At 40.2% G+C, this 12,233-nt stretch overlaps 1 protein-coding gene across 2 annotated transcripts; it reads right to left on the bottom strand.

Moving 5' to 3' along the window:
* Positions 1 to 3,514: 3,514 nt before the first annotated feature.
* On the bottom strand, positions 3,515 to 11,086 carry phf6 (PHD finger protein 6). 2 transcript variants are annotated; one of them, XM_042218442.1, is made up of 11 exons: positions 10,937 to 11,086; positions 8,930 to 9,093; positions 8,515 to 8,616; positions 7,039 to 7,172; positions 6,825 to 6,871; positions 6,452 to 6,612; positions 6,207 to 6,350; positions 6,019 to 6,123; positions 5,794 to 5,927; positions 4,460 to 4,590; positions 3,515 to 4,366 (listed from the first exon to the last, which is right to left on the bottom strand). In XM_042218442.1, exons 2-10 carry the CDS (start codon positions 9,065 to 9,067, stop codon positions 4,464 to 4,466), a joined length of 1,092 nt encoding a protein of 363 aa, XP_042074376.1. In that variant the 5' UTR covers positions 9,068 to 9,093; positions 10,937 to 11,086; the 3' UTR covers positions 3,515 to 4,366; positions 4,460 to 4,463. The 2 variants fall into 2 exon arrangements, with proteins under 2 accessions (XP_042074376.1, XP_005916660.1); XM_005916598.2 differs by having other exon boundaries at positions 4,464 to 4,590.
* Positions 11,087 to 12,233: the final 1,147 nt, after the last annotated feature.

Below are 12,233 nucleotides of genomic sequence, written 5' to 3'. Positions count from 1 at the left end.
CACTGTCCACTTTTAAATCACGTCTTAAAACCCACTTTTATTCCTTGGCTTTTAACCTCAGTGAGACTTAGTTTCTCTTTTAATTGAAGTAGTTATTTAATTAACGATTTCACTCTTCTTTTATTTGGTTTTTATTTATATCTCATGTAATTTTATTTTACAGTTCCAATGTACAACACTTTGTGTCAGCTGTGGTTGTTTTAAAGTGCTTTATAAATAAAGTTGATGATGATGATGAAGAAGGTTTGAAAAAAATGTTTTAACTCTCTGATTCCTGTATGGATTACGTTTATTTAAATTTGTTATGAAAATTATTTTTCCTAAAAAAAAGAAAAGTTGTTCTGGGATTTAGAGAGAACTTTGAGGTCTTCACAATTCTGCATTTAAAGAAATAGAAATTTAAAACACTAAAGCCTATGGATATGGTTACTAATCTTATACCCAGGTTGGATTTAAAATGACATCCACAAGCTTTGGATTTGAATGTTAGGGGTTTTTTTTACATTGTGTAAATATAGACTAGGGAAAATAAGCACCTGCATTAGCCTTATGACAAGTAAAATAATGTCTATTTCTTGCTCCAGCGTTTGCATAATATTATAATCCATGCAGTATAGTAATGCCAAGACAGTTTGAAGTCTCTAGTCTGCTTGCAGGCAGTGACACTCTGGAAGTACTGTTTGATGTCCTTTCACTACACAAAGACAAAGTCCAGTCATTTCTTTTGAATAGTAGCTGCAAAAACAGTAGCCCTATATACCTGATATATGTCACATAGACTTTGGCACTGTCCCACAATAAGCACATGAAATGAAACAGGCTGAATTCAGTGAACTGAAGTCACAGTATTGTGCACTAAGCCCCACTGGTGTACTGTTGTGATTTATGGTGACAACCGAACAAAACACCCATTGTTGTGTTACATTATTGTGAAACCTGTTTTTATGTGTAAGTCACGATGTCTGCACACCCTAAAATTCTGTATATAAGAATATAATGACAGGTCAAAATGTAAGTGGGAAGTAGTTGAGAATTACAGACATATTAAAACCGTTTCTTTCCGTGGTCATTTTGTCACAATGATGGAAGAAATCCTATAGTCACTTGTTGACTTTCACTATAATACTACAACTCAGTTTATTAAAGACCCATCAATGATTTTCTTAGGAACAAGTGTACATGACTGTTCTTCTGAATTAATTAGATCTTATAGTAAAGTAGTACAGCCACAAACTGAGAGAATACAACTGTGTTCATTTTTCATACAGTTATGTCTGATGGTATATGGAGGGTGACGTGACTTTGGCTCTGTACGCGAACGTAATAGATTTTCCAATGAAGGAACTGAGATGCATTGGAAACATAGCCTTTGGCTAAAACGTATTACATTTACCACAGTCCTCAATCAGCAGTGTCTGGAAATTATGACCACCATCAAAGAACGTGTGCAGCCTTTACTGAAGCTGTGTTCAGTTGTTTGTTTCAGCGTTTAGTTTCAAGTGAACTACAGCTGGATTGGGCTGAGATTCATTGCAGAAATACTTGTGTTCCTTTTTCATGATATTTTAAGTCACTGTCCATCTTTTCTGCAAACTACTGCCCAATAACCTTTGCTGAATTTGTCTATATTTGAGCAGACAGCTCAGAACTGATCAGGCTGCTTCTAACTTCTGTCAGATCATCAATAAACACCACGGACCCAATCCTTTAGAAGCCATCATGCTCATTCCTCACACTGCCATCATTTCTCTGTCCATTCCCTTACAGGCTGATTTGAGTTTCATTTGTGCTGTTTCAGAGCTGTTTGGGCGTCTTTAGTTGTTGTTTTTTAGCCAAGTTTAATCTGGCTTTTCTAATCCTCAGACTGATGATTTGTTTGTAACTTGTGGCGAACACTGTGGATTTCCACTCATGGCAGTCTCTCTTTATGATACACTTTCCTCGTAGACACCGTTCTTTACTTGGCTTCCTATCAGGGGTTTTTATTTTCCATGGAAATGATCTTGTAATCACTCATTACTGGGTTCTTCAACAAGATTCAACAAGCTGCTGGAAACATTTCTTGAGAGATTTTGGTCCATGTTGACATGACGACAACACTGCTGCTGCAAATTTGTCAGTGGTGAATCTCTGAATGGTGTGAATCTCTGTCCCATCACACCACAAAGGTGCTCTACTGGATTGATATCTGACTGCTATGGAGGCCATTTGCCTACAGTGAGCTAATTTTCATGTTCAAGAAACCAGTTAAAGCTTTGAGTTTTGTGACACGGTGTAATATCCTGCTGGAAACAGCCATCAGAAAAAGGCTACACTGTGCTCATAAAGAGATGCACAAGGTCTGCAATAATAGTAAGGTGGGCTGTGGCATTTAAATGATGCTCAGTTGGTACTAAGATGCCCACATTGTTACACCCCTACCCTGAACCGCTGTTACAAGGCAGGATGAATTCATGTTGGTTACACTAAACTCGGACCCTTCCAACAGATCGTCACAGCAGAAATCAACTCATCAGATCAGGCAACATTTTTCCAAACTTCAGTCCAATTTTGGCGAGTCCATGTGAAATGTAACGTCAGATTTGTGTTCTTAGCTGGTGTGGGCTTCTGCTGCTGTAGCACATCTGCAATCAGCTCAAAGTAGTCTGACCTCTTGCATCAACACAGCATTTTTGCCAAGAGAACTGACTCTTCTTCCCCTTTTATGTCCTATTCACTGTAAACCTGAGAGATGCTTGTGTGAGAAAGTCCCAATAAATGAGCAGATTTTGAAAATACTCGGATCAGCCTGTCTGGCACTGAGAACCACACCATGTTTCAAGTCACTTTAATCACTTTTCTTCTGATAATTAGTTTGAACATCAGCAGATTGTCTCAACCACGTTGGCATGCCTAAATACACTGGCAAAGTTACTGCCTGTGATTGGTGATTTAGATATTTATGTTGAGCAGTCGAACAGGTGTACCTGTTGGCCTGTGAGTAATAGGCTATTGTAGCATAGTGATGGCTATATTTCACTTGCACTGACAACTTTTTCAGCTCATGTTGATCCCAGAAACAACTCCAAATACAACAGCCCTTTCAGCAGCCTAACCTATGTAATCAGGGGACAGTCTACTCCTGTCTGTGGAACAGCTTTGAATCAACAGTACAATAACTTTTGGCCTTTTGAAAAAGAGTGCACATCAATACAGCGTTTTTGGCAAATAGCTAAAGCAACAAATGTTGCATCACTCTGTAACAACATACAGGCCTGACTGTACCTGCATGTTCTCACAGCTAGCGTGTCACATTTAAACTTTTAAAACTCACTTTTGTATTTCTCTTGCCTCCTTTCTGGGTTGTTTTTGTTTTTTTTCCTGTTTTTGTTTTTTCCTTTTTTCTCGTTGCTTGTTTGGTAAATAATAAGAGAGGAAAACCCTCACTTTTAATACTCTAACAGGCCACGTGTAGGGCTTCTAGTCTCTACTACCCTTAAGACTCACTTTTAAAACAAAAACTCGATTCACTCAGTAAAAGTGTAAAATAAAAATATTTTCTATTCCAATCATTCATGGATACATTTGTAGAGATACAAGTAACAGTACATCAAACAAAGTCAAGCCAACTCCTCTAAAGGGCTCTACTTGGCCCTTTAGCAGCTAAATAAAAAAAATGCCACCTTTAACAGTGGGAAAATCCAAGTGCATGCTGGCAAAACTTGTAATTGTGACTGTCTGAAATCCAGATATTCAAAAGTACTCATGATGATAATACAGTAGCAAAATATTACATATCAAGAAAGAAAGGCTAACATGAAAAGAGTATTCTTAAGACGCGATTACAGAAACAAAGTAATCAAACTGCACAACGTCATCGACACTAGTAACAAACAGACCCCTCTTAAAAGTGAGTCCTTTAGAAGCTAGGGAAGAGGAAACAACGCTTTGACGTTCAACAAGTGTGGGTCATGTCATTTGTGGCAACATGGGCAGTGAGTGACAATCAGAAGATCAGTTCATCATCTCTTTTCCCCGACATTAACATGTAGTTTTCAAAATTGGTTCAATAGCTGAAACTTGGGGAAGTCTTGGCTTGTTATGATGCTTTTGCAGTCCAGTGCACTGCCGAGTACCACCGGTCATCCTGTTCAACTCTTAAAAAAAGGGTTTCATGAAGAAGACATCTGGTGCACACTGGGGGCATCCTGTCCACGCGAAACACTTTGGGAGCTTGTAGACCACAACTTTGTGAGTAGGCTAAGGTTTAGTATAAAGAAAGGAAAAAAAAGAAAAGAAAAAGAATCTCTCTCCGAGGTCTTGCGCTCTTCGGGTTTTCTTCCTACGTCACACCGACTGGGCCAAACCTGTTAAAACTGAACCCACCCTAAAAAGCAAAAATCATAAGGAAAGTTTGGTTAATGATGGCAATCGGACATTTTTACACTAATTCTTTGTGCACAACCAGAGGAGCAGTTACCTACTTAGTTGCCATTCACTTGTGTTGGTGTTCCTGCGTGGTGGATTGCTGCCCTCTCTCTACTGCGATTCTCTCGTTCCTCATCCTCTTCATCTCTCTCCTCATTGCCACTGTGGTTCTTACAGTATAGCCTTAAAAAACAAAAACACAAACAGTGTTTGTAAGTTATGGAAATGTGTTTGTTTTTTTAAGTGATGAATAACTCAGGAAAGTGGAAAACCACAGAGTGAGTGCTGAACACGCCGCCAACACTATGCTGATTTCATTACTGCAGAGCTCCAAACTTCCTCTCGCATTAACATCATCACAAACACTGTGGACACAAACACTGGGAGCTTCATAGCAGCTCCTGTAGGTGTAATGTGTAGATAGAGCAGTGCTTTGGTCCATATAATGTAGCAATCTCAGCTGCAAACCATGCACACCATTTATCAAACCTTAAAAAAGGACCATGTTGCTGTATTTTAGCCTTAAGTCTTTAGTGTTTAATGGTTTGCAACCTCCGTCATGCTAACACTGCACTCTTCACCTCTGCTGGAGAGGAGAAAAATGAGGAGTCATTCAAAACAGCATGTGAATGGTGTTTATCAGAACAACCTGCATGAGCTCCAAAAAAACTGTAATGAATCATATTAACATTTTGTTTTCCAGGCTGACTGATAACAAACTCAGAAATTAGCCACCTGGCAACAGCCGCTTTGCTAACTGCATTGCAGAACCGGGGCAGCCTGCCAGCAGCTGACTGTCGTGGCTTGTTGCTCCTCAAATTGACCCTAACACAACTATCAAGGCACTCCGTCTGGCAGACCATCGGGTATGTACTGAACATCGTGAAAGAGGTGACTGTGTGCATCCTGCTGGATCAAAAGATGCATCTTCCTGAAACACACACTTGTACTGAACGAGCAACAAAAACACTTTAAGGAGAAATAAGCAAGGAAGGAATTCTCCTTTCACGATACACTCGATGCTTTGTGACAACACTAAAAAATTAATAAAAAGTCTTAAGAGCACAATTTTTCTACCTCACTTCCATAGTCGTGATCACAAAATTGGGGCCGGGATTACGATAAACATAATATATACCAGAAGGTGTTCTCATTCAAATCCCTGCACATCACTGAGACAACCATTAATTATCTTTGTGATCCAGTATTCACGTCAGTAACTGAGTTACAAAATAATTGCAATGCTCTTGATGATCACACATAAAAACAAGTAATTGTGTGTTAACAATTACTGTCACTATAATGAGACCACAACTGTGCAATAAATATATAATTAAGCAGTTTAGGACACAAAAACAGAAGATAAGATAGAGAAGTTTTGCTCACTTGTAAATGCCACGCGCCATGTTTTCAATATACTTGGCTTTGTCCTGCAGGCCGCAGTGGTAGTGGTAGGTCTTCACACATGCTTTGATTTCACACCCAATGGTAGCACCCAACTGAGTACACAGCGTGCATTTCTGGGGGGGAAAAACCCAACACAATCCACAACTCTGTCAGAACGAATTTTAGATGCAAAACTTTAAACTGCTATTTGTTTCGTGTCCCCACCATTCTTTTGCCTCTTTTGATTTCCTGGATGACAGTTTTCACATCAAAGTTTCCAAATTCGGCCCGTGACGTGGTGGTCAGCTGTACCGTCCCCGATGAAAAAAGCTGAAACAGATCCGAGATTAAATGCAGGCCGGCGGTACTTTAAAACCACATCCACAGATTACCCTCCGAACGGGAATTCTCACCATGCACTTGTAGTGTGCGGCCACTTTTTTGGAGTTATCCGTATGAAGCATGCCTCTTGTTTCATTCTCTTCCTCACCAGCATGGCAAAAGCCGCAGCGCTGGCCGCTGTCTCCAGGGCTGGTCCGGAGAGGTGACCTGTCCCGCTAAATAAACAAAAAGGGCACATCAGCTAAAATTCACACCCAGCACAGACACCATTCAAGGGAATCTCGTATTGTTTTATGGACTCTGAGCGCTGCCGTACGTGAGAGGAGCTCTCCTCATCTGCAGCCTGTGACGAGGTAGAGCGTGTGTCTTCTGACTGGCCGCGAGATCCCGCCTTGGCTCTCCCCTTCTCGAACCTTCCCCTGCCCCTGCTTTGTGGAGGCGACGAATCTGAATCCTCGGCCACAGCTCCCTCTTCATCTAATGACAAAGAAATGAATCGGGTTCCACAAATTTCAGCTTCACAACAACACAAAGACACATGCAAGTGGAAGTGTTTTGACAATAAAACAGATTACAGTTTTAAATCAGAATACTGCTAACAATGGCTGTTGTTGCACAGGTTCAATGATAAATGTCACAGGCTTGTGGTTAAGTAGTAGCAGTGTAACTGATGTTAAAGTAAACTTTACCTTGAATGCCATCCTGGGAAGCATCCCTGTGTTTGCGGCAGTAAACGCTACAATCAGAAATAAAACAGTTCAGTTAAAAGACGCCAGGACTGAATATGAGTGACAAATGGTTGAGATTAATGACCAGCTGTGCAGCTATAGTTAATAAATGCCTGGGTGTATGACTGTTTATTGTACAGTAATGCTCAGCAGAATCCAAATGTAAGAGTCTTACAGGTAAATCCCTTGCGAGGGATTCTCTTTGATCTGGGCTTTGTCCTTAACAGCACAGTAATAGTGATACGTCCTCCGGCACGTCTTCACATCGCAGCCGATGGTCGCACCCGGTCGGTGACAAGAAGAACACATCTACAACAACAGCAGATGCAGCGACATTATTTTGTACGCTGATTCAAAACAGTCATCCATTAGTAACGCATTCATACGTGGATCTGAGAAATGATCGCTCCAAGTATTATGGGTCTGGTGTGTCATATGAAAATATTAAAAACATGTCCCAGTGGGACACCGCTGATTGATTCAAGAGAAGAACAAATTAAAATCAGCAGGGAAGGTTAAACCAAAAAGAAAACAATGTGATACAATTTAAAAGAAAACCAGCACAGGAAGCTTAGAGCGGCTGATAACATACCGTCTGTAGATGAACACTGAACTGATCAGAGAGCGTTATCTTTAAAAACTGATGAATATTTTTAATTATTTTTTCCCCAAAATGTAAGGATGCTTTGTTGTTTATGATCATACACCAAACGTGTAGTTACTGGTCAAATAGGACCTGCCTTTTAAAGGAAGGGATTTAACGTTTTATAGGCAGAAATATGAGCCGATTCATCGACATAATATCCAAAAGATGAATCAGTGACAATCTGCAGAAAGGTTTGGGAAACAAATTAAAATGTTTGCAAACGCACAACTTTAAAGGCTACATTTTTTACTCTTTACTAAGTGATGATGTAACAAAAACAATTATTAAATAAGTCAAATACAACATGTGCAACTTATTAATGCACAGCTCTGCAGATCAATTCTCATTTTGAAATAAGCTGCATTTCAGTGTGACACCCCTCTCACACTTATATACAGGAAATACAGAATAGTGCAAGCACACACTTACAGACCACTGCAGTGCATCCCATTAGCATTCAGTGGCACACTGACACACACACAACCAGTTTTGAAAGCATCCTGGAAAAGCCATCTTTTTATTTAACAGTATGTCAGATTGAGGCAAGAAGAACCAGCAGCTTTAGATCTTTTATTGGATGAGAACAGCTGACATTTCCCACTTAAAGATGCCAAGAAAGAGGATATAATGTAATAATAGTAGCTGGTATCAACCCCAGTCCTCTGTAGCAAACTTGCATAGTTACATAAACACACACACACAGCTTAAAAGGTGAGACACCATTATTATAATGATGATGATGATTATAGCAAAAGCAGTAAAAACTATGAGTACATTTTGGCATTAGTAACTATTACTTAGAAGCAGGCATTGTACAGCCACAGATGTGCAATTTCCTCAAAGAGAAATGCGCTCAGGGTCATTCCCTTGAATGATTCCACGACTGCTTTCAGATGCTAAACAGTCTCTGAACTGAAAATTTGGGCCTTTAACACTAATTTGGCAGCGGTGCTAACCCATGGATGCAGCCTGTCTGCTGACCTGAGCACAACAGTAGGTACTCACCAGTTTATTTCCCCTCTTGATCTCTTTTTTCACATCCTCAATGGAAAATCCTCCAATGTTTTCACTGTCTGAATGTGATGTGACGAGGGCTGAAGAGAAAAGCTGAAGAGGACAGAAAAAGAAGAAATAAAATAATGAGAAATTTATTTACGTAGCATTAATATAAGAATGAATTTGATATACAGAACATCTCTGGGATTATTTCTCTTAACTATTGCTGATGTACAGTTTTCCACAAAGGCATTAGATCATTTATGGAAGAAGAATCATTTCATTTCACAACTGCATGAAGAAATAAAAACAAAAACAGACGTGAGCTGTTCACTATTCTGCTCATGTGGCAGAGGGCTGCAAAGTAGGCAGCTTGGATGACGGATCCCGGGCTGAAAAACTGAGAACAACGCGGCTTCCTCACCATGCACTTATGGTGGGCTGCCACCTTCTGGCTGTCAGACATCAGCAGCTGCCCACACTCCTTGTCCCGGTTGGTTCTGCAGAAGGCACATTTGGGTAGCCGTGCTGCTGCTGCGGCTCCTTTCCTCTGTCCTGACATGGCCAAAGGCTTTTTTGTTTGTGAATCTAATTTAAAAAAGGGGGAAAAAAAAGTAAGAAAAACAAGATAAATTTCACTTGCAAAAGCTTGTAGACTCTTTTAGCAGGGATGGAATCAAAGGAAATGTTCACTATGATGCATTGGTCTACATGGAGTTTAATCACCGCTCATAAACTAGAAACTACAAGACAGTAGATACTCACCGCCAACGTAGGCAAAGAGTGAGTGATGAATAGAAACATCACTTACAGTTTGGATATTTAAGCATAAACCACGTTCTTGGACTCACACACCCCCAACCCCACGCCCTCACTTAAGTGAAATAACACGTAAGTTGCTTTGGAAAGGAGCCACGAGAAACTCTTTTCCAGAAACAGCTGCAAACAAAAACTTTCAACTACTCGCAGACAAGTAACTTCAAAACAGAGGGGGAAAGTCACAACAGAGCAGCTCGTGCCTGCTTTAAGTGCTGCTTGGCAAAGCCAGGAATGGATCACACATGGAGGGGGGGAGGGGGGGGGGGATTTCCAATTTCACTTCAGTTTTTCCAACTTCAGAATCTCATAAAGTTTATTCTAACAGAGCATGTGGGGTTTTTTTTCCTAGATGCTGAATGGAGAGGGAAAAAAAGTAACAACCACCTACAGTTTTTGTGTGAAGAAGGCAGTCAAATATAAAATCCTGTTGTAAAGTGTCATGGCTGAAGGCCATATTGTGAGGATACAGGGAACCTTTACCAGTCATCCAAAGCCTAGATAAGATTAAAAAGGAAGGGAAATCAGCAGAAGCTGGTGGAGCACATCTGATGCAACCCGGAGTACTTTTAATTATAATGTCCTCCATAGCAGTTTTATTTGTGATGACTAGTTAGTACACAGGCATTACCTGGAGTTTGAATGATTTCAAGTTTCATATTGTTTTTGATTCAATGCCAGCTAAATTTTAAATGCACATCTTATTTATGTATTAATCTAAATTTTATTAAAATTCAAACAAATCCGTTAGTGTATTCTTCAGAGTGCATAGGTGGATCAAACCCCCAAACGCGTGCTGTTATTCTCACATAGTCCGCTGTCATAGTGCTCTGCACACATTCTTTAAAGGAAAATAACCCAAAAAGCAAAGGAAAACTTAAAAGATATAATCAATCCACAAACGAAACTGGGTGATTTTATGTAGATATTAGAGAAAGAAAGAAAAAGAATCACAATAGCAGTGCGCTGCGACGCCTTGATAGAGCCATTACAGCCATGACAGCAGGGCCAGGATTTCACTGCGGCGGCTCCAGCAACAGAGCTCAGCGTGCAAACACACAATACTGGCCGAGCAAATAACACCAAAAAGACTATATTTCAACATCTGCTGCTCTCTGAATCGCTCTCACATCACAATCTTGCACTACAAGACGATAGTTGTGGGGGGATTTTTGACGAGAAGGGGCGAAACATAAGAAGCGACTGAAATTGCTCCCACAAACTTTTGAATTAAAGGGGGTGTGTGACTCTTTCTCCACCAAACTAGTTATAACTGAAAACATTTTTACTACGAACATCTCAGCGCCGCGAAATGTTCCTCCCAAGGCCTTTTCATGCAGAGAAATAAAGGTCGGTTGCAGGAAAATGTGACTCTTCGACATTATTATTTCACTGGAAGTCGAAAAACTGCGAATATTTCCCTTTAAATGTGGGAAATTATCATGACAGGCGCGGGTCTTTGCGAACCGTTTCGAAGTAAAGAGCGCCATACGTGATGTATCCCTGTGAAAAGCGAGCAGCTCGGCTTGTACGCAAGCAATACGGCCTGAAACGACAACAGGCCATAAAACACAGCGGGTATCATCCAGCCGTGGATTCACAGCTCGTAGCTTACCTGTTAATGTAATCTTATCGCGCCGAAACGCTACAAAAGAAGGAAAAGTGCTCCGGCCAGCGGCTGTGTTTCTTTCCGTCCTTCAGAAGTGATCGTGTGCTTTTCGCAATAGCACCAAGCTAGCTAAAATGTCCACGGCGCTAGGACTTCCGGGTCTGGCTTTCACAATAAAGGTCATGACGACAAACTTACGTGTCAGGCGTAAAAAAAGCAAAACTGTTTTTTTTTTTAAAAAAAGACCTAAATGAAATGGCTTTAATGAAGTGTATCTTTCCTAAAAGCAGAGCAGAACAATGGCCGGACATGCAGGTTTAGTAAAAGCTAGTACTGATTTTAATTTAAATATAAGTTGTTGCTGCTGTTATAGCTAAAATCAGCCCATGTTGTCATGTTTTGGGGATTTTTGTTTTAAATTATCAAAAATAAAGGTCTCTTCTAAGAAAAAATCCATTTGATTTAATTTATTTTCTTTCATGTTGTAATATTGCTACAAAGATAAGTGTGTCTAAACCTTATACGTTATCACATTTTTATCACATATCATCGGGCCACATGAGACCATCAAAGAAGGACTTGTAAATAAATGCCATTTACACTGTGTAATGTAATGTAATTACAGATGGATCTAAGTTTGGTCCCCGTGACACACATTAAAAGATAGATAGATAGATCAACCTCCTCATCATACAAAACAGTTGTCTTAATAATACTGTCTGTTTTGTGGCCCGTTTGAGTTTGCTGGGTATATGCAGAGTCAGGTATTTGACTATGGTCACCACAGCTTTTCCTCTAATGAGGAGGGATTGAAGGATGTGAGGTCTCCTCCTACCACCACAATCTCTTTTATGTTCCCCAAATTTCCCACAAATTGTTTGCATCACACCAGCCAACAAGTTCTTCCACGTCTCTCCTCTACATTGACTCATCATTAATTGCAACAGCTGCATCATCTGTAAAAGTCACAATATGATTGCCCGGATACTTTGCTGAGCAATCACGTGTGAGTAGTGTGCACAGTAAGGGGCTCAATACAAGCTTAATCACAGCTGAGTTTTTATGCACTGGGACAATAATGGACCTCTAAGGCACCACAGTCTGGGATATGTTAAAAAATGCATGTCAACACCATGGTGGGGCCCTGAGTAGGAAAAGTTTAAACCAGTGATGTCAAACTTATTTTATGTCATGAGACACGTGCATCCTACTTTGATCTTAAGCCGGGCGGTCTTGTAAAACACCCCTTTCTGTCACTCTAAAGAAATGTAACTTGCATTTAAACCCTGAGATATCTTAATAT

The sequence above is a fragment of the Haplochromis burtoni genome, unplaced genomic scaffold, assembly GCF_018398535.1.
Source record: "Haplochromis burtoni strain Fernald_Lab_line unplaced genomic scaffold, NCSU_Asbu1 Contig_19, whole genome shotgun sequence".
Taxonomy (NCBI): domain Eukaryota; kingdom Metazoa; phylum Chordata; class Actinopteri; order Cichliformes; family Cichlidae; genus Haplochromis; species Haplochromis burtoni.
Note: the sequence above shows the minus strand (reverse complement) of the source record. Positions and strands in the feature narration are given on the sequence as shown.